Raw genomic sequence first — 24,904 nt, 5'->3', positions numbered from 1 at the left:
AATATGATTGAAGACCGGAGACGATGAGCAAACAGTATCACTCAAGAATAGCATGCAATTTAGTAATGGATTTATAGCATCTCATTTTGCACCTATCTTCGTCGCATCCCACTTTGGTGATCGCCTATTCTGGACAGCCATTTCAACCTCCACTCTTGTCTCGCCTCAAGCTACCTACTGAAAAATGCTGTCACAAGAATTTCTCAAGAGGAATTGAGGAGGATGGCGGGATGTGCTGTTTTGAAGTTTTGGATACATAGTGGGTATTGGTGGGGTTACAGAGGGGTAATTTGCCCCCTGAAAAAGGAAAACTTTGGGTTCAGAAATGAAGATTCTAAGTGCGATAAGGAATATAGAATTAAAGAAATCCTCAATTTTGAAAACATATTGTTTGCAAAAGCTTCCCGATTGAGAGGTTTAGAAGTGTTCAAGTACATATGTTACAAAAGTTGGCCCCCCTTGCCATCCCATGCATCGAGTTCGACTCATCATGATAAATCTGACCCAGCAAGTCACCATCCCTTTCAGGGCAGGGCCATAACCTGGCGCGACCTCGACTCTCCCCAAAATCCTTAATTATCCAATCAGTTGACTGCAACTGTATTGCGAATGGGGTCAAATCATGGTTGTGTCAGTCACAGGCGTCGAAATGCTTACCAAGGCAGGACTTAATGTGAGCCAACTGTCGGCGTCAATTTTTCTAGGTCGCTCCATGAGATGGGAATGGTTCGAAGGATATACATTATCCACAACGTTCATCACCAAGTGACGTTCATCTAAAACTTTCATTCAGCCATTCCTTATCACAACATCTCTCCCGATGTCTTCCCCAAAGCTAGACGTCTCAGTTCAGTTCAACGCAAACCATCCACCCCTCCAAATCCCTCCAGGAACCCACGACAACACCCCTTTCAATCCTCGACAACACCAGCGCAAACTTCGCGCGCTGCGCAGCAATATGGTACTATCCACCCTCACCATCAACCATCACCACCTCACATCTCACAACATCCCTCTCCCACACCCTAAATTCCTACCGTCCATGGTGCGGTCGTCTGTCATACACACCCACCTCAGACCTCACATCCTACGGTCCTCAAAAATCTCGATATCAACGCATCCACATAACCTACAACAGAGAAACCGACATCGGCGTCCCCCTCACAATCGCAACAAGCCCTCACCCACTCAACACTTTCCTCCCCTTAGCATCCACCCGACGCACCACTCAAAAAGCGTGGAACGGGTCACAACTCCCATCATCCACTCTCCTACCTTCCACCAAACTCTCCCTATCAAGCAATCCCAACTCTCCCAACCTCGTCATCCAACTCACGACCTTCAGTTGCGGAAGTCTCGCTGTTGGCATCTCTATTACGCATTGTCTCGCCGACGCAATATCTCTCTCGAGATTCGCTAACGATTGGGCATGCATTTCTTGGTCTTTACTGGCAAATCCTGAATCTCCACTTCCAGAACTCAAGCCGGTGTTTGATCCGATGAGATTAGATTCTCACGCTGCTGGAATTATTGACTCGCTCCCTGATTCTGAGATACAGGCTAAGGCGAGGAACTTGCCAGCTCATCGATACGATTGGTACACATTCGTCCCAAAGCAACCATGGCCGTCTCCAAAACCCGCGGATTTCGACACCACGGTCCAGGAACTGAATGTGGAGTTAAGTCCCAGCGTCCCCATCCCATGGGAGCAATGGGATACAAACGCGGCTGTTGAGCAGAGAGTTCTGCATTTTTCTAAAGAAGAAATCCTGCGCATTTATGCTGCAGCAAGTCTTGAATCAAGGAGAGATGGAGATGGAAATGGAGATGAAGCAGCAGAGAAAATATCCAAACACGACGCCCTCCTCGCCCACCTCTGGTCCCTCATCATTTCCTCCCGCCACCTCCCCCCAGGCACAACATCCTACCTAGACCTCACTTTCGGGGTGCGAGCTCGCGTCTCACCACCACTCCCTGATTCCTTTTTAGGAAGTCCGATCTGTCATGTTGCTATCTCATCTCCTTCACCACCACCTCCACCTCCACCTTCCTCTTTCCTTTACCAATCCACAGCATCAAGCACAACCAAAAGCAACTCCGATTCTGAACATCTAAGTATCCTCGCCCAACGCATCAGGTCTCACCTAGGCAAATTCAGCCACGAGGAAATCTCCTGGCTCCTACACGATCGCGCGAGTGAGGTTGCACCGCAGAGATTATGGGGCGCCTGTTTAGGACGGGAACATGTCCTGCTTACAACGTTGGTCAGGTCAGGTGTCCACGAGGTTGTGTTTTGTGAGGGGTGGAGCCCGTTGTGGGTTGAAGCTGTGGTGAGTTCTGTGGTTCCTTTTTATGTTTTAGAGACCTTGGTGTCTTGCTACTTGTTTAAGATGGGTTGCTGACTTTTGCGGCCTGGGGAAATAGATGCCACCGCTTGATGGTCTTGTGGAAATTATGGAAGGTCCTCCGTCTGGAGAGGTAAGGGGAGATGCTGGTGGGAGTGGGAGTGGGAGTTGGATTGAGGAAGGAGTGGATGTCACGGTGTTTTTGGAGGGAGAAGCTATGGAGAGGTTGCTTGCTGATGAGAGGCTTTGGGGTGGACTTTAGATGGAAATATGGGTGTATCTGGTTTGGTGATGGATTTGGAGTGAGATGGATATAATTATGCATAGAGATAGATCCCATGATAGAGAGGACTAGATCGTAGACAGATGGGTGGTATTATCAAATCTAGATAGCTTAGAACCTGCAGCACCTCAATAGGTCAGTACTAAGTCTCTAGACGGGATACATGACAGCCTGCTTTATGCTAGTGCAAGAGCTTATCGACCCAAATTGAGTTAATGATATGCAAAGGCCGGCGGAAACAGGGTCTTGAGTAATGTACAGGTGGATTTTGCTTATTTGGGAATGCGATGTGCAACAAATTCGTTGAGGCTGTATTCGATGTGGAAGCGAGTATTAGAAAAATAGTGAACGTTTTTGAAAAGCAAAAGGGATAACCTAACAAAGATTCGGGAGAAAAGAGAACTGAATCTACCAAGGCAGTAAAGCAAGTCACAAATTAGTATTAATAAATTATAAGTCACACTCAAGAAGAAAACATTAAGCAAGAGAAATATCAATGCAATTACTAGCTAAAGTACAATGATTCCTTCTTTCTTTTCTTTCAAGTCATGACATGCCATCATAAAAATACAAGTCTCATTAAAAAATTTGCCATCATTCCAAATCTCACCAGCCAACCAAGTCTTGAAGAAGAAAGGCGTTCCGAATTTACACAGCTCCCCTCTCTCTTCGGGTATCGAATGCGGCGGCGATGTTATGCGGCGAGTTGATGATGTTTCCTTCCTTCGCTGCTCGCTAAGTAGAGAGTACTCTACTTGTGGGTGGCGTTACCCATGAAGGTCTTGCTTCCGTCACGGTCGGAGTCGACGCGCTGAGGAGAAGATGTTAGTTTGTATTCTTGAAATTTTGATGAGAGGAGGATAGAGGGGAGGGAGAACATACAGGATCAATCTTGTTCAACATGTCGCTGTTGTGGGGACCGGCAGTGTTCTGCGCAGTTCCCGATCCAGCAGTGGCGTGCGAGCTGGAAGCGCCAAACACACCGCCGGTGTTAGCACCGTGTCTGTTTCCCTTTCCATCAAGGTCAGAGTCGACTCTTGGGTCAACCTTGTTGGCAATGTTGGAGTCGTGTGGGCCTGCGTTGGAGGAGGAGGAGATTCCGCCGTGGGTACCGGTGTGAGTGCCAGAGTGGTTACCGGCGTGGGTTCCGGAGTAGCCGGAGGTACCGGTGGTGCCGGTTGTGCCTCCTACGCGGTTTGAACCGTCTCTGTCGGAGTCAACTCTGGGATCGAGCTTGTTGGCGATGTTAGAGTCGTGGGGCCCGGCGGTGGTGTTTGAGCCGTAGGCTCCGGTGGTGCCGTGGGTGTTGGATGAACCAAGACCAGTTGAGTGTGTGTTGGATGATCCGTAGCCGGTGTTACCAGCTCCGACTCTGTTAGATCCGTCGAGATCGGAGTCAACTCTTGGGTCTACCTTGTTGGCAAGGTTGCTAGAGTGTGGTCCAGCGGTGGTGTTGCTGCTGTGGGTGTTGGATCCGAGTCCAGTGGAGTGTGTGTTGGATGAGCCCAATCCAGTGCTGTGGGCAGCTCTTCCATCGCGGTCTGAGTCAATGCGAGGGTCGACCTTGTTGGCGGCATTGGAGTCGTGAGGACCGTGGTTGGTTGAGCCAGCGAGAGCAGATGTGGTGTTGTGGTTACCAGTTACACCAGTTCCGTGAGTGCCAGTGGTACCGTGGGTGCCGGTGGTGTGGGTGGTAGAGTGAGAATCGGTCTTGTCGTGGTGGAGAGCCTCCTTGACTTTGTTGATGATTCCAGACATGATGAAGGTTGTTTGGTTGGTTTGTTTTGGTTTGTTTTGGTTGGTTGTTGTTGGTTGTTGTTTGAAGTGTTTGAAGATTGTAGTGTTCAAGAGTGAAGATGTGAGTTTGATGCAGAAGAAAGACCTTTTGGACCTGCAGCGGGAGCCTTCTTATATATCAAATCCTGAGCTCCTCAAGCACTCTCATCGAGAAGTCTCGGCTCAAATGCCAATGGCATCCACATCTCAGAAACCTGTTTTCCCTCCTTTCAACATCACGAGTGTCAAACTCCTCCGTAGCGCGCGGGATCCTCAAACGCGATCCCAACGCCCGACCCTCATGTTCGCCGTCAAACAAAGTCACTTCCAAGAAGTCTTCTCTCTCATCTTCGTCATATCCCCATAACAAACCCTGCCCCTCCATACAACCCCGCAGCTCCCGTGGTTGTCGTCTACTGTTCCCAGTTTTCGTGTGGCAGCCAAGTTTACCTAATCTCAGCCTGACGGAACAATTGGCTCGCCTACAATCCAAGATATCAACCTGAGGCTTTCGTGCTTGGATTTCAGTGGAGAGCCGTAAGACCAGACAAAGCCTGTCGAGATGTCAAAACGCATCATCGTCATAGGGATGTGTGGCTGAACGTCATACCATCCCGTAACTTAGCCGCAATGGAGCATGTGGCTACCTGTGGCTGATTGATACCCCAATCGGAATGCGATGATCCACGCATGATCCGCAAATCAGGGTTGCATGTGGCTGGCAGTCACTTCCGGATCTCCACTTGTCTCGTCTCTAACCACGAGATGTGGCGGTGCGGGGAAAGTTGACGCGAACCTTGCTTGAGCTAGCAGTGGGAGGAAGGACTTTGATCGGCCTTCATTGGGCTGGAAGCCTGGCAACACATAAAAACATAACCTCATCCCGACCTGACCTGCAGGACGCAAGGCCTTGCTTTGTCCAACGGCGCTGCAATCGTTTCAGAGCCGCTCATGATGTCAGATGACGTCGTGGGGTTTTGTCCATCGACGTCTGGATTTCTTGTGGACCCAACAGCTTGTCTTGGAAGCTTATTCTGGCTGGTCACACTCTCTTTGTTTACTTTGCATGTTCTGAATACTTTATGTGTCATACAATGGCGCAAGTTACACGCGTACCTCCGTCAACCTGCTCACTGATTACTGGTTCGATTTCATTCCGTGATTTGGGCCTGAAACTGCCAGAGGAAGCAATCTCTCTGCATCACGGCATCCACCCACATCCTGATCTGGCCAGACCCCGTCTCCCCGTCTCCCCCGAGTCTCGCTGGCAAGCGTGATCCATACCTGTACCACATAAGCTTCAAACTTTTCAAGTTTAAAACTGGAGTCATGGCAATCTCTATTTTTCCATATGAAAACTGCATATGCAATCTTGCTTGGCAATGACTCGGATCAGGGAAATGTACTCCGCTTCTTTTGGTACCGACGTATCTGCTCCATTTTTAATACGGACAGCAATGCAAATATTATTCCAGGTATGCAATTTGCATATGCCGCTTTCTTCAACATACGGAAGCTCGTCCCGCCTATCAGATATTGACACATGACAATGTCGGCATTGAAGCTCCGTGGACCGATCAGATCTGATGGTGCTTGATCGTATGCTGCTGGAGTAGATGCAAAGAATGATGTTCAATTCTTTTACTTGCCCGCTTTCACCATGCTGTTCATTAATCAGAACAACACGGGTTTTAATCTTTATCGTGCCGTCATAAGCTTGATCAGGTTCACAACGTTCACCTCTGATTTTCCCCTATCTGCTTCGCCTGTTTTTGAGTTAGAGCCAAAAGTTTCAGGGCGCACAAGTCACGAGCGTGCTCCAGGACTTTTTACTGTACAGCTCAAGCATGGTACTGAAGTCTTCAGTTTCGTTAGAATGTACCCTTGTTATTGTCATTCTATATCTCTCGTGCTGCACATTCATGAGAGCAGCGTATTGTTTATTCGTGGCTCTGTATGGAGAAGTCACGTGGGTATTGCATTTCTCGAAGGGAAATGCACTCGCTGGGCTTGTTCTTACACGTGTACTATGTGTCATCTCATCTATCAGATAGTCTAGGACCGCTGAACCGTCTTGAATTGTACCTTTTATAGTTTGGATGTAGCGACACCTATATTCATTTATATTTTGCAAATGGGCCAGTGCCGTGGTAAACAAACCATTTCGCTTGCTAGTTCAGGCACATTCATCTCAACACGATAACGGCCAAAACCCAAGCTCCAACTGTTACCTTTTATCTGCTTCTAACACCGCACTTAATCTCAAAAACCACTGTTCCCCGCCTTTACTCCTAAAGTGAACTCTTCAAAACCCATTCACCCAAAACACCACGCACCTTTCCTATTACCCAATCCCAATTTCAATCCCGATCCCATTCACTATCCAAAAAACCAAGTCGGCGCATCGATCACTCAATCAATCAATCGTGCTACTCCCGCCAAATAGCAGCAAGCTGTCCTCTTCCCACCTCAAACCCCAAAATATGTCTCCTGTTTCGTGCAGAAGCAGCTGCGCATTGGGTCAAAGCTTGATCAAGATGAGATCTCACGAATTCACGGTGTGGTAAAGATTTTTTTTTTAATTTGGAAAAGCTGTTATAACCCAGCTGAGACAGGAAAGAGACGATGCTTTGAGCACCTAACTTCCGAAGTCGCTCTGCAGTAGGGAGATAAAGGTCGAAAGGTGAGGTGAATCGTGCCCTACTTGAAGTCGCTTGAGGTTGCCGAGCCGACCCCTACACAACTTCTCTTTCTCGTCCTTTCCTCCTCAACTTTACAAAAACACCAACACAGAATCGCGGTGACTGACTCACCATCAGCACCACCTCAATTGTACCTCTGCCTTCTCCACTGCGGTCTCTCCTTGAGTTTCCCTTCAACACTTCTTCAAGACGGTCACTTCTTCTTCCACCCTCCCCCTGCTTCCTTCGATCTGCACGTAGTGCTCGATCTCCTCTTGCATTACCAACCAACCAACCAAGATGAGTAGGTGCTCTCAAACTGAACTCCTGTAAATTTGGCGGTAATAACACGTGGTGCTACTAATAGAAGCCGTAACCCGGCCACAGCGCGTACGCCTGCAGCAAGCTGTCAGGCTGTATGTCGCGAAAGATGGCAATGAGGCCCTGAACTATGACAAGATTCGGCCAGAGGAGTCACGCAAACTTCCAACTGCCCTAGTCACTCCTGAGACCCCTGAGAAGTACGTTGCTTTCGGTAGCACGTTATTCACCAAGTATGACATCCAGCTGGACGAGGAGGCGTACCCGCGCGTCACTTCCAATACTCAGCTTCCTGCTGGACACGCGTTTCCTGAGGTCTCTGAGTTTTCGTTCCGTCGAGAGTTGATCAAGGTTTGCCACTCACCTTCCGCACCACATTTAACGAGAGCTAACAATTGCAGCTTCACAACTTCCATGATGGAAGCATCACCCCTGCAATGGCCGAGATGTTCCTCCCTCCCGAGCACCGGGGAAACCTGTACGACCCAGCCGCAGCCCAGTTCAAGCAGAAATTGGTCCAAACGAAGAACCAGTTCCGCAAGAGGATCATTAAAGACACCATGCTGCCGCTTGTCCTTTTCTGGGTTCTTGACGATAGGTACTTGGAGCTGGACACCACAACGGTATCAGCTCGAATGGCATACTTCAAGGCAAGAATCCAAGAAGATGTGTCAGTCGTATACTGGTGGTTGCGACCATTGGCAAGTATCCTGAACCTCAAATATCTCTTCCAGACTGTCAATCCTAACGACGGTGGTGCGAATGCCAAGCGTAACTTGATTCGGTACATTACAGGTCGAATGTTGTTCACAGCAGACTTGGTGTACAAACATCTCGTTGATCACGACCCAATTCACGGCTACGGATTCCAACGCGACGAAGAAGCTGTGAGTACACCGCTGCTATATAGATGGGGCAAGTGTTAACGTGTTTGCAGGTGACCAAAGGCTTGGTTGGGATCAAGGCCACAGATATCATGAAGAAGGCATACGAGGCCATACCGATCCAGGACTGGCCATCTTATTCCGATATTTCGAAGAAGAGAGTCAGGATATAGACAAGAAGGATGTTAAAGCGGATGGGCTTCATGAAAAAATGTTGGGTGGACTTCAATCTCTTAGTGGTGCAGTCGTTGGAAACGCGTCTATGTTTGCCCCACAACCACCTACTCCCCGCTGCACTTGGTCGTGGTCGTGGTGTTGGAGGTGATGGAGTTGCTGGAGTTGGTGGAAACGTACCCTAGATGGGGTCGTGGCCGTGGAGATGGGTAAAAAGATAATTTATGTAACGCTCATGCCTTGGTAAACAACTCGGTTCTCTTTAATCGCACACCTTTGCAGATTCCCTTCCGAACATATTTTACTAGACTATTCGCGCCGTACTGACAGCTCCAATCTGCCATTGGGTCGAATACATTTCGAACGCACGATGCGCTCCAAATACTGTTCTCCTTGCTGGTGAATGAACAGGAGAGGAAGTGCCTCGCTACCACTTCCTTTCGCTATGTCAGGTTTGCTCTTGCCATCCACGGAGGCAGTGCGATGTAGTTCATAAACTGAGGATGCTTTCGACCCGCACTACATCTCGGACAACCATCTCATCAAAACAATCAAGACGTCCGTCCATTCTCTTCTGTCCTTTCCTCTGTTGTCCTCGTTGCGCAGAGCGATGTTCTCTGCAATGCATCCCTCCTCACAATGGACATCACGCTGGGTATGGATACTGAGAACAGCCATAACATCGAAGAGATTCATCTTAGCGAATGTATCGTGGCCAAGGGCTCGAGAGTTGAATTACCAGCTAACAGTGCAGTACACATTCCGGAGCCAATGCTTGTTGAGGAGTTGGGTGCTTTGCGCTTTGCTGCAATCAAGGCACACTCATTTTAATACGCTGGACGACATCCTTGATTGGAGCGGCACGGTCTCCAAGGCCTGATCGGTCCCCGCTGCCAGGACACTTCATCAAACAAACGTCTCCCTCTATCATCGAGACGGGTACACCACCGACTATCGAGGGAATCGATCCTAAGAAGCCGAACTCCTATCTACCTTACCTCGTCGCAATCCAGCATCGCCCAATTTCAGTCGGTAGTGACACCTCCAGAAGAGCTCGATTCAACACTTATATCATGAGTCAGTTTGAAAGGCTCAAAGCTACTATCATGGACAGGCGGGGTTTCCAGCTTGCAGAACTTCTCAGCAATTGGCTAGCGGGCTTGGACTCGGCACAACTGACTGCTGTGATATCTTGTGACTGGACTAACGCATTCGTTGATATCATCGGTAACCCTGTATTGGTCGTGCAGGATCTGATGTCTCTCTCTCCTGCAACATTCGAGGAGTTGGCACAATGGTTTATGTATATCGATCTGCAGACAGATGACGATGGAATAGTGCATGGTTACTAAGTTGGGATGTCTTGTGACAAGAACGGCGCGCGACTGATATAGAGTCAACGATCACTACAGCAGGTTGTGTTTACTCGACGAAGATCTGATCAAGGCGCACGGGACCTCGCTGGATGACGTCCCACTTCAGTACCGCTTCATGAGGGAGAACAAGGAAACTCGTTTGACCCCGAATTTCAAGATTCCCGCGGTGTTTGGCAAGGGCAGCGACAGCGACAAGCTTGAAGTATTGCTGCTGGAGCTCAAAACTCCTGATATCAGAAACATCCTTCCAAGTATTGTCTGGATTCCAAGATTCCCTATCTATGTAAAGAGACAGCAAGATAATGCGATACCCTTAATGCACGAATTATCCTCCGCAAAAGCGAGCCAGTCGGTACCTTCGCCCTGCTATTGTGAAGACTAGCTTCGGGATGTACAACATCCCAAGTGTGCTTTTGTACCAGTGGACAATCTAGGACGAGTAGGTGCGGTAGGAGTATAGCGTACATCTTGTGCGTCATAGGGGCAAGCTAGATAGAACACATTCTAAAGTGTTATGCAGGGAGCCCGTCAGAACCTAGCTGCTTGAAATAACCACAGCGGCGAGTGAGCTCTGGCTCATTGACAGGTCGCGTTCCCCCTTCGCTCTCAGCCCAGAGATGCTGTGCTTCGACACATCGTGAGAAGTGAGACAAGAAGCCCCGTGCAGAAAAAGTCCGGTCTCGATCATCCGAATCACCGTGGAGAAGTTCTAGACGAACTTGGCAGCCTTTGCAGCTGACACCACGCTCGAGTTTGGCATTCTCCAAACTGTAGCACGGATATGCCGTAGCTGCCATAAAGCGTTGGTCTGATTGCTCTCTCTGGCTTCTCAAATTTCGAGCCGCGTCTTCTTTAATGACCCTAGTGGCAAGAAGCATTTGTGTGGCATGCTCCTCAAATATTAGATACTTTGGTCGTCTCGCTGGTGCTTCCATCATGTTATAGATGCCAGGCACGGTCCGCAAACTTGGTCCCGATAGGCGTTCGAGTCGACTCGGAGGATCGCGTCAGCATGTTTCTCAACATCTGCAAGAACATCTATGCTGTTCATTTTTGCCGTCGGAGGAGTTTGTGTAATTCATGTGTTGTGAAGGGACCGTCTAAATTGACGGCTGGGCGGCTGTTGGTGGTCTGAGCTTTGAGGCTTCGTTCGGCCTCAAGAAGTATGGGTAACGTACTTCACAATTTACTACTTCAAAAAAGATCCTAAAATCAAGCCGAAATTTCAACCGTTGGCTAGAACTAGGTATATCTAGCTTAGTTAGAGATCAAATGCGTGAGTAAGTTGTAGGTACTGCTCAGGTTGCTGAGGTTTGCTCAAGTGAGCGAGGTGAGAAGAGGGTGAGCCGAGGGTGATTAGCGCCTGAGTAGAAGCGGTGAGCTTACTAACCGACCTTAGGACGAAGAAAAAAAAGTTGTGTTCAACTACCGCAATTGTCCTACACACTTCCCAGACCCTTTTCCTGCCAAACCGCCAAAATGCTTGGCTTTATTGTCATCCTCTAGCAAGCAGCAGTGACTGTTTACTAGCTTGAAGTTCCTACTTGCTTTCAGGACTTTTCCTCTGCACAACCTGCTACCTCTCCCCGGTGCGGTGGCTGGAGGGTTAGGTATCATAGATTGGCTGAGCATGGGGACGCGAGTTCCGAGGTGAAAGACGACATACAACAGGGCAAGGTAGAAAGATTATGTAAGGGGTCTTGATTTTTCTATATCTACATGTGCAATTGCCGGGGAAAGGTAGTAGTTGCAGCGTGGTCGATAGTTTTCTTGTTCTTAGTAAAACGGGAACGGACGGCTGTTCGTTTACGCTAACCCTAAACGGACTAGCGTTCGTTTTAGCGACCTAGAACGGCTGTTAGTTGATCAGATCTCTAACGGAACAGGGTCGTTTAACCCTGTTTTAGTATAGTTCCCGCTGAGCCTTATATAAGTAGACTATACTACCTCTTCTAATAACCTTTAGGGGAAAGTCAGATATCTAAGTATTAAACTCTATTAATCTTTAGTATAAATATATAAAAATAATATTAAATTCAAGCTATAGCGTAGATCTTTCATTTAATGTATTATTTATTATTTTCCACTAAGTGATTATTAAGAAAAAAGGGGTTAAAGTTAAGTTACTTCTAACGCGATTTTTATAAGGAAACCTTATCTTTAAAACTATTAAAATACCTTCCTTAACTTAATATCAACTTGTAAATAACACTAATAACTACTCTAGAGGCTCTTCAACTCCTAGGAGATATAGAAATTATTAAGTATATCTTAATTTCGCTTCGCTACCTATAAAAGATAATATCATACCTCTAATTCCTATTAATTTAGACCTAATAACTTATAGAGCACCTTCAGAGCCTCCCAGCCCTTTAGAGCCTTTAGTATATAAAAACAAACGTTAAGTATAGATATTTCAGTATATACTAAGTAAGAATATTAATAAGAGATACTACAATAAGGCTACTAGTAAAGAGATATAGTACTATAGCTACTATTCAAAGGTTTACTATATAAATAATAGCATATAATCTGCAGAGGAGTATTTAGCTACCTATAGATTAAAGAAAGGTGATCCCCGGGGAACTACTATTACCTATAGTAGTTCTATATATTAATAACCTCTCTTTATTAGTTTTAAATATTAGGTTAAAATAGTAGATAAGTCTCGATTTAAGCGTCGGAATATAAGAGTAAGTGATAATAACTCTATTAACTCAGATAAGCTAGAGCTTCTCTATACTAGGTAATATAAGTATTCTCACCTGTTTTTAATACTAACTTTCTATAGATTTATCTTAGTATACTCTTAACCTTTATAGCTAGTCGAAAGACTCGAATTCTATAAACTCCTTAAATACCTTAACTCTGATATTATATATTAGTTACTACGCTCTTACTCTATAATTAGTATATAGGTAGAACAATAATTTAAAGCTTATAAGAGTAGGGTTAAAGATAATATAAAAAACGCCCTTTCAAAGATATATATCTCTTACGATATATAGACTTTAATAAATAACCTCCTTGTACTTACGATTATCTTCTATTACGTCGGAGCTAACAGAATAGTAAGGAGAACTATAGGAGGAATAAGAGAGGTCTCTGGGAATAAAACAGGAGAGAATCTAGCCTCTATAGTAATAGAGGTAATAAAGGATTAGGAGGTTCAAGGGAAATTAGGGTATTTTATAATAGATAACACAGTAGATAATAACGTAATAATAAGGTTTCTTACTCTTAGTAAGTCTATTACTTTCCTTATAGCTTTTACTAACAATTTAAGTGAGATCTTCATAAGTCCTTTAGTATTTGATACGACCCTACTACTTACTGATTACACTATACTAGCTATATTATTAACCTTACTACGAAAGCTTTCCTTTTTATTACTAATAACAAATCGATTAAATCTATAGAGAATAAAATAATAATAAACTGATAGCTATAATAAATAATAGAAGAGATAAGGGAATAGCGTTAAAAGGGACTTCTTAGGAAGCTTTATAATTTCGTCGTTTTTATATAATATAGCACCTTACGGCTTTAAAGGTTCCTTACCTTATCTAGGAATCGTTACCTCTATAGAAATAACTCTACGCGATAAAACTCTTAGTTTTTAATACTTAAAGTTGCTCTATTATTATAGGAGGCAATTAAGGAATATTTTATAACTTATAGAGACGTAGAAATCGAACTAGATCACCTAGATACTAAAGATTAGAGGATTTTAAGTAAGATTAAGAGCTTTTTAGGAGTCCTGAAATTATCTACTAAGTATCTTAAAGGTTATAAAGCCTCTCTTAACTAAGTTCTCCCTTTAATAGATTTTATACTTACTTACTTTAAGAAAGCTAAAGAGAGGTATCAAGATAATATTAAGATATCTGCGATAGTTAATTTAAGATAGTAGAAAATAGATAAATATTATAGTAAAAGTGATAAATCTCTAGCTTACGCTATAGCTCTCTTATTAAATCCCGCATATAAATAGTCGTATATTAAGAAGTTCTAGAGGCCCTCTTAGTAAGAGAAAGTAAAGGCAGCTATTTAGAAGCTCTAGGATAACGAATATAAGCTAAAATCGACTATTCCGACTTCTCTAACGCTTTATACCTCTTTTACTAACAAGTTTAAGCTCTAGCTATATTAGATCGATACGCCGACCCTTGTTATAGACGAATATAACTAATATTATAAGACGGAGTGTGTTTATAGCTATAATAATACTATTAAGTAGTAGCTTAAGCCTATGTAATAAAAGGCCTTTCTAAACCTCTCTAGAATAGCTCTTAATATACTCTTACTTCTAGTAATATCTAGCGATCTAGAACACGTGTTTTCTATAGTAAAAATCACTCTTTCAGATCATCGGAATAAGATAGGTATATATATAATTAAATATCTAGAGTGTTTAAAGTCGTGGACCGGTCTAATTAAGTAGGAAATTAAAGCTAAAGATACGAAAGTTCAACGGAATACTCTTTTAAAAGGGCTAGGAGTAGAGGAAGTAACTAGAGACGTAGTAGAGGCAGATTTATAGGTAAGTTTATCTGTTCGTTCTTAGTAACAACCTCGTTCCGTTAGTTTATATACTTATAAAACGAACAGCGGTTTATTATTAAGTATAGAAACGTCAGTTCGTTCAAAAGCCTTAAAACAACGTCGTTGAACAGCCGTTCAACTATCGACTACACTAAGTAGTTGTGACAAGGTGGATAGATATAATTGCCCCCCACCGCGACCTCGCCAAGAAAACACGACCTTCCAACCTCATACCTTCGTCTCCTTCTTTCCTTTGGATGCTCAAGTAGTCGTGGGGCAAAGAACAGCTCCATAGCTTCGAGATCTTCGATTCGATTCCAGATAATGGGCAGGGTGGCCAGCGATTGGTAGGTTTTTCCGAGGCCCATATCGTCTGCTAACATTGTACCGTGTAGAGGTGACTTTAGCAGCTTGAGAATCCAATCTACACCAATTACTTGGTGTGGGAACAGACTGATAGTATGAGAGGAGTTTGGAATGTGAGGCGTGAGGATTGATGTTAACTTCAGATTACGTGCAGCAATCTGAAGGCATTGGCCCCCTCTGCTCAGCCCGTCTTGAGTCTTACTCAAGACTCGGAACCTCTCTATTTCTGCTTCTGAAATGGTCAAGAAGTGACCCAAAGCCTTTAAAGGTGGGCGTCTGCTTCTTCGGAATCATCATCGCTGTCTTCGTCATTGTTACCAGCATTGGCAACAAGTTGCTCCACAATCATAGCCTCTTCTCTCTCCTTTATGTCGGAAGCCTCTTGTTCCGTGATTGATATTACTGAAGATAAGGGTCCATCGACATCGGCCAACTTCATTAACAGTGAGTAAGTCTCCTGGTGAGCAGCAGGTGACTTTTGTAGTACTGTCCTAATATATTTCTGTCGCTCTTTGAAGAATTGAGGAAGGGCGACAAGAGAGGAAACAGGAGAGGGGATTGGCCCCGACGGCGTGGTGATTTGGAGGTTTCCGTCTCTGGTCTCGTAGAAGACGTGAGGGACCCAATGTCTTGGGTCACCTCTGTTTTTATCCTCTCGCATTCGTCCGCTCCACTCGCCTTCCGAATCTTGTGTGAAGTCTTCTTGGGGGATTGCAGAGTGTCGGGGGCTTCGAGAAGCTTTATTATTTGCGCATTCTGTACGGATGTACCACTGTAAAGCTGTCAGAGTTGGTCTTCCATTCTGAATAGAAATTCAGCAAACTCACTAGGATTGGCTGCGCTTTGTCGCACAGAGACTTGAGACATCGGTGACTCTGCTCCAGATACCATCTGACTGCCTGAACTTATGGACATCGAGTACTACAAACCGGACGCAATGGGCTAGTTCTTTCCAGTCTTCTCTTTACTTGACAACCGGGGCCATGTAGAGGTACGCTCATTTCGGACCATCTTGGAGGATGGTAATAACATTCTGAATAATGGTTCTTCCATCCGGCTCACGCTGTATTGTCTGGGCTACACGATCTCTGGAGAACTCCTGCCAGTGTTCGGAGAGTCCTGACCACTCTGTAAGGAAGGCAGTAAGCCTGCGATCCTCCAAGAAGTTCTTTCCCTCTTAGTTGGCGAAGGTGCGGACAGCCCGCTGAGTGATGGTGTCGTATCTTTGACTTGGAACATACGTTAATTCTGTGCAATGAACTCCTCGGGTGGTCTACTTACCCATCTTGAAAATCGTCTGGTGCCAGAGCAGCACGCGTTTAAGTAAGGTAAAGATTGAGGTGAGGACAATCAAGACAGACGAAGCAGACAAGCTCGGGTGTTGGCACGATTGTAGAGAGTCTCAGTCAATCGCATAGTGGTAGTAGATCGAAGGAAAGTTCTGAGATTGGGAGAGAACATTGAGATTTCAAAGAGATTGGTGTTTATGTACTTGAGGAGGAGAAGACGAGAAAGAAAAGCTGCCTGAATGGTGGTCCACGTGGCAACCTCGAGCGTATTCACGTCAGGCAAGAGCAAGGCAGACCTCCCAACCTTCCGACCTCCTCATAACCTTTCAACACTCACTGCAAGTCGACTTTCTGAAATCCTCAAATCATCACTGGGCTGTTCGATACTATGACCGGATTATTGAGGCCAGGATCGGAGGATCGGTCTTCCACTCGGCATTCGCGAGAGGGTCACGAAGACCTCGAGTACTGGAGCACATTCAATACAGGGAGAGCAACTTTCATGGCAATCTTTCATGAGCTTCCAAGAGAGAGCTGTAGATCTATGAGTCTGGGCTTAAAGATTTATTTTAACTTTCTAAGTTAACAAGGTGGAAGAAACTCCCCAAGACTGTTGACAACAGACTTGGCTTTGACAACCACAACAGCTCATGAATAGCTGTAGACGAGCAAGTACTTGATAAATTGACAACAGCCAGGTACTGCCCAGTGTTAATAACATCGCCTACATTCAGCATTGACAGTCTGGCTGGACAGTGTACATAAGAGCTCATCTTCTGCTTTTCCATCTTACATTATGCGTTTTGTGGATCCGATTTTAAAAAATACTGTCACGTGCAAGGTCCTGATTGGACACGTCGGATTAGCGCGAGCCTGCGAGCGATGATTCGACTTGATTGGCTAGACCGTGGCGAAGCGAGGTCCCCTGGCCCCGGAGCTTGCGGAGGGCCGCCAGGGAAAAGACCTCGTCTTAGAAGTTGCAGAGATACATTAGGTTTAGCTTAATCCTGACTTGGTAAGACGTGGTTTCTTTTATGGTATTGGGTAAGACCTACATTCCAATTCATTATAGCTATCGAATTTGGTCGTCTCTCTGACTTTAAATCAGTCCCTTTTTCGAAAAATGAAATAAATTTCACTCCTTAGCACAGCCTTTTGGAGTGGATCCGATCCCAGCAATAGAAGCAACACTCGGAAAAGGACCATCTCAGACATCTAATGCATGTTACTCAAGTGCCTCATCAAATTCCACTCCCTAGCAAAAGATTTCCCATTCCCCGCCGCCAACGAATACTCGCATCCACCAACCGGACAATAATGGATCTGCTTCTCATGAATATCATTGACGTGTCGAGTGAGATGCGTGACTGTTCCAAAGCTTCTGTCGCACTGCTGACATCTATGTGGTCTGTTGTGGTAGCGTAAGTGCTTTCTATGAAGTTCTGGTATTAGTTCTAATATATGGATGCTTAGAGATGTAGAGGAACGCAAGAGAAGAACCTAGAGAAACTTACCGGCGAGCTTGGGGAGTTGGGAATACTTTGAGGCAGCTTGGGTCGTCGCATCTGAAACCTCTGACTGATTTGCTCATTCGCGGTGTGCATGGAGTGGGCATTATTGCTTGAAAGCTTAAGAATGAAGGACCATCGATGGGGACTTCAGATCCCTGCGGAGAGTTGGGAGTGAGATATCGTGGAAAATCCCTTTGGAGGCACGAAAAAGATCCTGTTGAGTCTTGGGATTCCGTTTCTGGCTGCGAGAGACACAGCTCCCGAGAATCCTCGAAATCAACTTGTTCCTCCTGTTGACTGCGAAGTTGAGCAGCTTGTCCAAACGAAGAGGGTGAGCATAGCAGGCTTGGTTTGATGATTACACCTTCGAAGCCCGGAGACATGGATGTTCGATCATCTTGTTGTGGCCCAGGTATCGAGCAGACTGCCCGTACCGTGGAATTCTCTGAGATCCTGTAATCCTTCAGCGATCTTCCATCTTGTAGTCGAGTTTCACCACAGTAAACCGATAGGTTTCTTGGGGGTATGTCTTCGCTAGCCGCAATCAATGCCCTGAGATACTGGATGATGTCGGATGATTCGAGACGGATTACGATCTCTCTTTTGTCCGGAAGTTGGACCCTGACATCAAATCGCCCATCACCACCGCCACGGAGCTTTAGTACCACTTGGAGGATGGCTCCATTCCATATGTTGTAATCTGCAAGAGTTCTTTCATCTAGTAGCTGGCGGCCAGCATATACCAGGCGCTGCTGATTAACCGGTAAAACTCCTTTTGCTTGCAAGTTGTGTTTTACCTCAAGAACACTATCGCTCGCTTGTGCCTCCAAAGTAATCATTTTGTCTGTATGGGTTCTAATAAGGATCTGCATTTTTGGCTTTATGAAATTGGTGGTCTGAGTATGAACGATTGAATATTATGCCTAAATGAGTAGCCCCATTTTAGGAAGTAAGTGATCTGTGTATCAAAATATGTAAAGACGAGACGCTATGTGAAGCTGGAGAATTTAGTATCATGGTGGGAGGCCTCACGCTCACAGCCCCCACCAAATCCCTCAAGCCACATCCGCGAATAACAACCCCGATGTCTCAGAAGGGACGCGTTGGGTCCAGACAGTCACCAATGAATGCGCGATGCAAATGAGGGACGATTGCCACAAGGGGATCGGTCGATCCCATTACATGTACAACCCAAAATTTATCTTTCCAGCCATCGACCTTTGGCAGCATTTACCCCAGTCAGCGACGAGTACTGGTCATTTTCCCAATGCATAGACTTGTTGGCACATCGGCAGTAATGTGCATACATGATTGAGTCCTATCTTCTCTCGTCCCCAAATTCATCTACAGGAAGCCCAGGATGTAATTGTCTTCTCAGCATGACCTCCTCCTTTTCACCCTGCTCAATACCACACATGACAGTCTCAATGTGGTAGCCCCACGCCCTGATAGTCGCCGCTCTCGTGACCGCTTGCCTTGCTTCCTTCCATCTCCTCATCTCCATGAAACAATAGGTCCGGTACAAATGGCATTTCGACACCATATCCCACAACTCGGATTCCGTCGCTAGAGCTAGAGTCACATCAGCCAAGTTGAGCGCCTGCTCGAAGAACTCGGCGTGGGGGGTTCCTGTGCCATGTGCCAATAGGGCTACGACCCGGAGCAGACTGTTGTTGATTCGGTAGGTAGTGTCATTCTTGCTCTTGGTGTTGTAGTACTGGGCGAGGTTTGGGTCTGGTGGGAGCGTACAGGGGAACCGGGTGATTGTGATTGGGATGGGTATTTGGGCGGCAGCTTGTTGTGGTGAAGCCATGGAACGCGGTGGTGTTGAGGCTGGCGTCATTGTGCTGTTTGTTGGGTCGGAGAAGATGGGTGAGTGTGGTGCTGTGTAGATTTGTGGTTGGTTCGGTGAGTGGGAGGATCGCGGCGGCGTTAGAGGGAAGATGGGAAAAGAGGGTTTGCGTGTCATTTTGTGCTTTGGTGTTGACGGAGTTGATGATGCACTGGGTTCGAAATGCATGTTTCCGGTGATGTGATTTGATCTTTGTTTTTCAGAATTTTAGTGAACTGATGCCTTGAGCACAAGACCGACCTGATTGACATATATGTTCAGCCGTCAAAGCAATTCCACAAAGAGACAATGATAGACTGTTCTCGACACTGTACTTAATATAGTAGCACTGTTCTGGGATCTGTTAGCAATTTGAAAGCTGAAATAGACCCATGCGGGCTTTCATGATGTTGCCAGATACGACGCAAAGATGATACGGATACATCTTGGCACGAGTCATGAAAGACATTGATACATTGATATGTTGTCACAATTCGTGACGTAACTTTGAATGAAAGCCAACTTTGACTTACTGATCGTATTCGGAAGAGTACTGGAGTCTCTTTAAGTTTCTGAGATGGAAAATAAGAGCGAATAGACAGAACTTGACAGCAGACAAGAGCAAAATGCACATCTAGATAAATCCAGAACTTCCAGGAATATATCTCCATCTTCAAGCTCTTGATGCCCTACCCAGATGTCATAGTAACAAACCCCGCGACCAAGCAAGCAAGCAATAAAGAGGTTCCATAGCGCTACGGCGGGGCACCCATCCTCTCACTCAGCTTGAAGCAATCAACAAAGAAAATGTTGTGACGAGACAGAAGGGAACGACTGGACAAAAGACATCCAGACACTTGAAACCATCGATACGCGACCGGTACCTAGCGACCGTTGCAAAGACAGATCTACGGAATGGTGAGGTGACAAGAGGTCTCTATTGGGCGGTCGCGCCAAAGTATCGATTCAATAGCGGCACCGCCACAAGTGCTTGAATCGGATACGAAGTGGCTAAACCACCGCGATGGAACACACAACTTGGTGTTGGAAGGCGACACTTGGTTTCCTCGGCGGCGAGAATCGAATGTGATATTGGTTGATTTGTTTATTTCTGGCCAAGAAAGAGGTCGAGAAAGTGAGAGAAAAGTGAGGGGTGGAAAAGGGTACGGAGAATTGCCGAAAGGCGAGGCCTGACTGTATATACCATCTGCTGCGTATATTTGGGAATGGAGCCAATTCTCTCCCATAAACCTCCTCACAAGCAATGCTGAACCACAAAGCATCAATTGCGTTCTTACAAATATGGATGTCAACAAAATCGACAGAGAGTGCTATTAAATTTCACTGGATGGCCAGAAGACGGATTTGACATACCTCCAGTATCATGACAGCCACGACATGACGAGATGTTGGAATGGAGCGACTTCTCAAAGCTTTCAACCTAGACATACTCAACAATCGAGGATATATCACTCATTCCGCCTTATACAAGAACCCGCCTGCCATCTTCAAAAACGAAAGCTCTGTTATATTTCCCACAGCATTCACAAGTCTCTCGCTCTCCACGTAACCCTCGCTCAGCGTATGGGTCTGAAGCCAATACTCTTCACTTTCCCACGCATCGATAGTGAACAATCTCGTCCGCTCGGCAAGATCCGTATAGGCGCCACACAGCAAAACACCCGTCTCATTCTTCGCTGACGACACGACATTTTTCCAGGCCGCAAGAGCGTGGTCGCGCTTACCAGCTTGGTAATTCATCTGTAGAACTACGACATAGGGATCTTGGGCTGTTGCGAGCTCGGGACGTATGGATACCAGATCCGGGGCTGAATTGAGACTATAAAACGGCGGGTCGCGAATAGATGTTGGCGGAGTTGATCCAGTTGGACATCTCGACGACAGGTTCGCTGGAGAGGTGAGAGTTGGAAGCCTCTTGGTTTGCATATCTGTCACTCCGTGTGAGCATTTATTATTATTGAGAGCTTCATGTTCTGGCTGACTCACTCCTCGATAGAATACAGATGTCTGTCGTCATGTTCTTTGCGAGGTACGAAGAGACCGAATTTCAGGACACCTGGCTCATTCGCGAAGGCATTTTGGGAAACGCCAATCATGACACCGAGTAACTTGAACGGCGGTTAGCTGAAATTTCGGACAGGCTTAGGAATGTGACATTTACCAACCTTATCTCTGGTTGCTGAGTCTACGCATAAAAGGCTCACAAATATGAGGAGCTTCATGTTGGATCAAGGGCAGATTGAACAAATTACATTTGATGCGAGTAATGCGAGTAAGTTCATGAAGGCGATTGCCAGCGGCCAGATAAGGAGAGCAATCACCTTGCGATCGGTGATATCCTATCTGTTCCAGGCTTGGTTGCAGCTTTGTCGCAATACTGTGGTGTGGGAGAAGAGTTCCATTTGGAAAAACGGCTGATGTTGTGAACGATAGGACAGTTTCGCTTTCGCTTTCGCTTCCGGCCGGAAGAAAAGAACTAAAGAAGCACTTCTTTTGCCAACAGCAAAATTACATTGCTGTCATGATGGCAATTTGAAAGATATAGGGACTGGACATTCATCTTACCTCAGTTTCATCTACGCAAGATCGAAGTAAGACTATCATGTGATACTCACGGGTCATACTTCCAAGAATACGGAAACTCAAGATAACCATGAATATTTTTGACACTCGGTCGAGGTCTGCCATCATCAATCGCCTGCAAGCGCAAAGGGCCTTCTTAAAAGCGATAGCGATAACAAACATCACGATTCGATATCCAACATCACTTCACTTCACGAACGAACAGACGCCCGGAGCAATTTCCGATTCATCCCCGTCTCCACCACCAGATCTCCGCTGACACACCTTCCATCTCTCGTCTCTCAAAACACTCACGACACACTCCACTCATCAAACTCTCCTCATAAGACGCGGTGCCGCATAACCGAGTGTTCCATACAGTAATAGCCGCCAAGCTATATCAACCCATACATTTCGGGTCCGCCAAGGGGGTTGTGTACTGCTTTATTCGTTGGATTCTTACCCCCCACTAAGCCAAGGATCCTCGGTGGGGCAATACTCAGCTGCTCAGGGATCCTTTGCAGATGTTACTCATGCGGAAGTAACAGCTACAGCAATAATGAGAGCATTTCCCGATGAACGACAAAGAGAGAGTGAAGTGACGAGATCTCGATACTGGAATGGTAAGGAATGGCCAAGTCGGTGTTCTCCCTTGTGGATACACGTAACATTTGCTTTGGAACAGCTTGAAAGTTTGTGATGAGGGGTATGGAGGGGTAGCAAAACACTCGTCCGACCTGCTTCTGACAACCAGGCTAGCCATAGAGTTGCGGGCCTTCCCGCATATCAAAACCACTGGTCTGTCCCGGAGCCGCTGATCTGTTCAATCCATACCACAGCCACAGCACAGCGCTTGCACATGGTCCCCGTTGCGGTTGTTGCACTCGTTGGATATACCCCTGATGCGTCATTTTGCTTCCTTGCTGCATTTCTGAAACCGTGAATCATATGAAAGCAACAAATCTCGCAAGCTGCAGAGAAACAAAGAACTTTGAGCCAATTCACCTCATCCGGCTAGCATTTGACACGCACTGAGTGCCCAGTCTGTCTTGCATATACCTTGCCCTTGCAATACCCAGAGTATCCCTTGGCATTTATCACCCTCCATTCCCCATTTCTCAAAGTCTTCATATCTGCAATCTGTTCCTCTCTCACCTCAAGTTCTCTCGTATCTTTCACATTTCCGCAACAGCAAACATACACACAAGCCAGCCATCATGTCGTTCTTCAGTAAGATGACCAAGGAGTTTGAGGGGATGATGAAGAAAGATGAGAAGAAAGAAGAACCTCCAGCTCCCACCCATGAAGCCACGAGAGGTAAGTTCGATTTACCCCGCTCCATGCCTGCCTGCCTGCCTGGACGCCACTGACGCCGTGATACCTCTAGGTTATAGTGACCAGCCACAGTACGGAGGATACAATCAAGTACCGCCTCAACAACAAGGTTACGGAGGAGCACCAGCGCCCCCCTTCAACAGCCACCCCTCATACAGTAGTCCTCCTCCAAACCAATACAGCCCAGCTCCAAGCGGCTATGGCGCTCCTCCCCCTCACCAATACGGCAGTCCAGCTCCCCCAAGCCAATACGGCGCTCCTTCTCCAGCTCCCTATGGCAGCCCAGCTCCCCAACAATATGGAACACCTGGCGGAGGACTTCCTCCCACCCCTCAAGTCCCCCAAGGATGGCAGGCACTCTGGGATCCCGTCGGAAACCGCTGGGCATACCTCGAGCAGTGGAACAGTAAAGTAAGCTGGAACGTTCCAACCGGTCCTTCGTACCCTCAGCAGGGTTATGACAGTCATGATGGAAGTCGTGGTATTGGCGGCTACGGTGATCACGGTGCTGGCGGGCACGGGGACCACGGCGCGGGAGGATACGGAGCTCCTGGTGGTTATCAGCAGGGATATGGACAAGGAGGATACCAGGATCCAGCTAAGTCTAAGGATGATGCAAAGAAGAATATGATGATGGGCGCGGCGGCTGGTGTCGCTGTTGGTGCTGTGGGAGGAATTCTGGTGGCGAATGCTCTTGGTATGTTCCTTTTCTCGCAGTACAAATCGCGTGTCTTGAGCTAACGAGGTACCCACAGATGACGATAACAGCCACGGAGGACAGCACCAGCAGTACCAGAGCCAGCCTCCTCCACCTGGAATCGGAGGTGGTGAGCTACCACATGAGGATGCTGATGGAAGTTCTGTCAGCAGTAGTGATAGGGAAGAGGTCGAGGAGGCGAGAAAGGAGTACGAAGAAGCTTATGAGGAAGCTTATGGATCTGATTGATAATGGTTATTGGGAATTGTGGTGTTGTTGTTCGCATTGAGGTTTACTAGAGAGATAGAACTAGCGAAGCGTTGAAATCAAGCGAGAATTTTTATGAATTTAAATTGCGCTGGTTTGGGTGCAGAGAAGAACGTGGTAATTCTTACCCTTCTCCAAAGATAGAGTTGCAACATGTTTGGACTCGCACAGTGAGTTTATAAAGAAGAACTCCAGGAGGACAGATGAGGGGCGCCCGTATAAGTGCAAAGTGCCTTCGCTATAGGAATAAGTCTGGCGATTTGTTTACATCCACGCAGACAGCGCTTCAACTTCCTTCGCACTCTTGGCTTTCTTTGAGTTGAGACTGTTATTCTGGGTGTCTTGAAAGGATCTGAGATCACCACAGGTGACTTTTTTCACATGAACTTCACAGACGAAGAGAGATACCGTTTCCTCAGACGAGTCCGCTAGTGATGTTGTGACAACACCAGTAAGCGAGCCTTGGAGCTATCCCAGCCCAGAGATATCACAGTTCATGCAGATGTGCCTAGACGCCGCCCTTTCCCTCTCGGTACAACCCCAGATCATGGCTATGCGCTTAGTTTCGTGATACGCCGCAGCAGGGTACTTCCCGACGAAGGTTTGGGTATGACGACTGGGCCTGCTGCGGTATGTACTA

The 24,904-nt window shown here is 46.4% G+C and overlaps 11 protein-coding genes across 11 annotated transcripts; 4 read left to right on the top strand and 7 right to left on the bottom strand.

Moving 5' to 3' along the window:
• Positions 1 to 497: 497 nt before the first annotated feature.
• ONS95_003012 (uncharacterized protein) lies at positions 498 to 2,998 on the top strand. Its single transcript, XM_058496295.1, has 2 exons — positions 498 to 2,330; positions 2,425 to 2,998. Exons 1-2 carry the CDS (start codon positions 1,500 to 1,502, stop codon positions 2,605 to 2,607), a joined length of 1,014 nt encoding a protein of 337 aa, XP_058353546.1. The 5' UTR covers positions 498 to 1,499; the 3' UTR covers positions 2,608 to 2,998.
• Positions 2,999 to 3,135: 137 nt separating this feature from the next.
• ONS95_003011 (uncharacterized protein) lies at positions 3,136 to 5,052 on the bottom strand. Its single transcript, XM_058496294.1, has 2 exons — positions 3,511 to 5,052; positions 3,136 to 3,439 (listed from the first exon to the last, which is right to left on the bottom strand). Exons 1-2 carry the CDS (start codon positions 4,384 to 4,386, stop codon positions 3,380 to 3,382), a joined length of 936 nt encoding a protein of 311 aa, XP_058353545.1. The 5' UTR covers positions 4,387 to 5,052; the 3' UTR covers positions 3,136 to 3,379.
• Positions 5,053 to 7,385: 2,333 nt separating this feature from the next.
• Positions 7,386 to 8,332, top strand: ONS95_003010 (uncharacterized protein; the record flags this gene model as incomplete). Its single annotated transcript, XM_058496293.1, has 3 exons — positions 7,386 to 7,389; positions 7,453 to 7,757; positions 7,808 to 8,332. 3 exons carry the CDS (start codon positions 7,386 to 7,388, stop codon positions 8,330 to 8,332), a joined length of 834 nt encoding a protein of 277 aa, XP_058353544.1.
• A 771-nt stretch (positions 8,333 to 9,103) lies between these two features.
• Positions 9,104 to 9,816, top strand: ONS95_003009 (uncharacterized protein; the record flags this gene model as incomplete). Its single annotated transcript, XM_058496292.1, has 2 exons — positions 9,104 to 9,254; positions 9,362 to 9,816. 2 exons carry the CDS (start codon positions 9,104 to 9,106, stop codon positions 9,814 to 9,816), a joined length of 606 nt encoding a protein of 201 aa, XP_058353543.1.
• Positions 9,817 to 15,013: 5,197 nt separating this feature from the next.
• ONS95_003008 (uncharacterized protein) lies at positions 15,014 to 15,666 on the bottom strand (the record flags this gene model as incomplete). Its single annotated transcript, XM_058496291.1, has 2 exons — positions 15,014 to 15,507; positions 15,579 to 15,666. 2 exons carry the CDS (start codon positions 15,664 to 15,666, stop codon positions 15,014 to 15,016), a joined length of 582 nt encoding a protein of 193 aa, XP_058353542.1.
• Positions 15,667 to 15,828: 162 nt separating this feature from the next.
• ONS95_003007 (uncharacterized protein) lies at positions 15,829 to 16,036 on the bottom strand (the record flags this gene model as incomplete). Its single annotated transcript, XM_058496290.1, has 2 exons — positions 15,829 to 15,980; positions 16,033 to 16,036. 2 exons carry the CDS (start codon positions 16,034 to 16,036, stop codon positions 15,829 to 15,831), a joined length of 156 nt encoding a protein of 51 aa, XP_058353541.1.
• A 1,219-nt stretch (positions 16,037 to 17,255) lies between these two features.
• Positions 17,256 to 18,390, bottom strand: ONS95_003006 (uncharacterized protein; the record flags this gene model as incomplete). The annotated part of the gene is made up of 2 exons (XM_058496289.1): positions 17,256 to 17,472; positions 17,555 to 18,390. 2 exons carry the CDS (start codon positions 18,388 to 18,390, stop codon positions 17,256 to 17,258), a joined length of 1,053 nt encoding a protein of 350 aa, XP_058353540.1.
• A 479-nt stretch (positions 18,391 to 18,869) lies between these two features.
• Positions 18,870 to 19,571, bottom strand: ONS95_003005 (uncharacterized protein; the record flags this gene model as incomplete). The annotated part of the gene is made up of 1 exon (XM_058496288.1): positions 18,870 to 19,571. One exon carries the CDS (start codon positions 19,569 to 19,571, stop codon positions 18,870 to 18,872), a length of 702 nt encoding a protein of 233 aa, XP_058353539.1.
• Positions 19,572 to 20,855: 1,284 nt separating this feature from the next.
• ONS95_003004 (uncharacterized protein) lies at positions 20,856 to 21,329 on the bottom strand (the record flags this gene model as incomplete). The annotated part of the gene is made up of 1 exon (XM_058496287.1): positions 20,856 to 21,329. The coding sequence occupies one exon, from the start codon at positions 21,327 to 21,329 to the stop codon at positions 20,856 to 20,858; it is 474 nt and encodes a 157-aa protein (XP_058353538.1).
• A 56-nt stretch (positions 21,330 to 21,385) lies between these two features.
• On the bottom strand, positions 21,386 to 21,625 carry ONS95_003003 (uncharacterized protein; the record flags this gene model as incomplete). Its single annotated transcript, XM_058496286.1, has 2 exons — positions 21,386 to 21,511; positions 21,569 to 21,625. 2 exons carry the CDS (start codon positions 21,623 to 21,625, stop codon positions 21,386 to 21,388), a joined length of 183 nt encoding a protein of 60 aa, XP_058353537.1.
• A 1,557-nt stretch (positions 21,626 to 23,182) lies between these two features.
• ONS95_003002 (uncharacterized protein) lies at positions 23,183 to 24,246 on the top strand (the record flags this gene model as incomplete). Its single annotated transcript, XM_058496285.1, has 3 exons — positions 23,183 to 23,282; positions 23,353 to 23,997; positions 24,056 to 24,246. The coding sequence occupies 3 exons, from the start codon at positions 23,183 to 23,185 to the stop codon at positions 24,244 to 24,246; spliced, it is 936 nt and encodes a 311-aa protein (XP_058353536.1).
• Positions 24,247 to 24,904: the final 658 nt, after the last annotated feature.

This window comes from Cadophora gregata (genome assembly GCF_030347475.1).
Source record: "Cadophora gregata isolate MNR1 chromosome Unknown scaffold_12, whole genome shotgun sequence".
NCBI lineage: Eukaryota > Fungi > Ascomycota > Leotiomycetes > Helotiales > Ploettnerulaceae > Cadophora > Cadophora gregata.
Note: the sequence above shows the minus strand (reverse complement) of the source record. Positions and strands in the feature narration are given on the sequence as shown.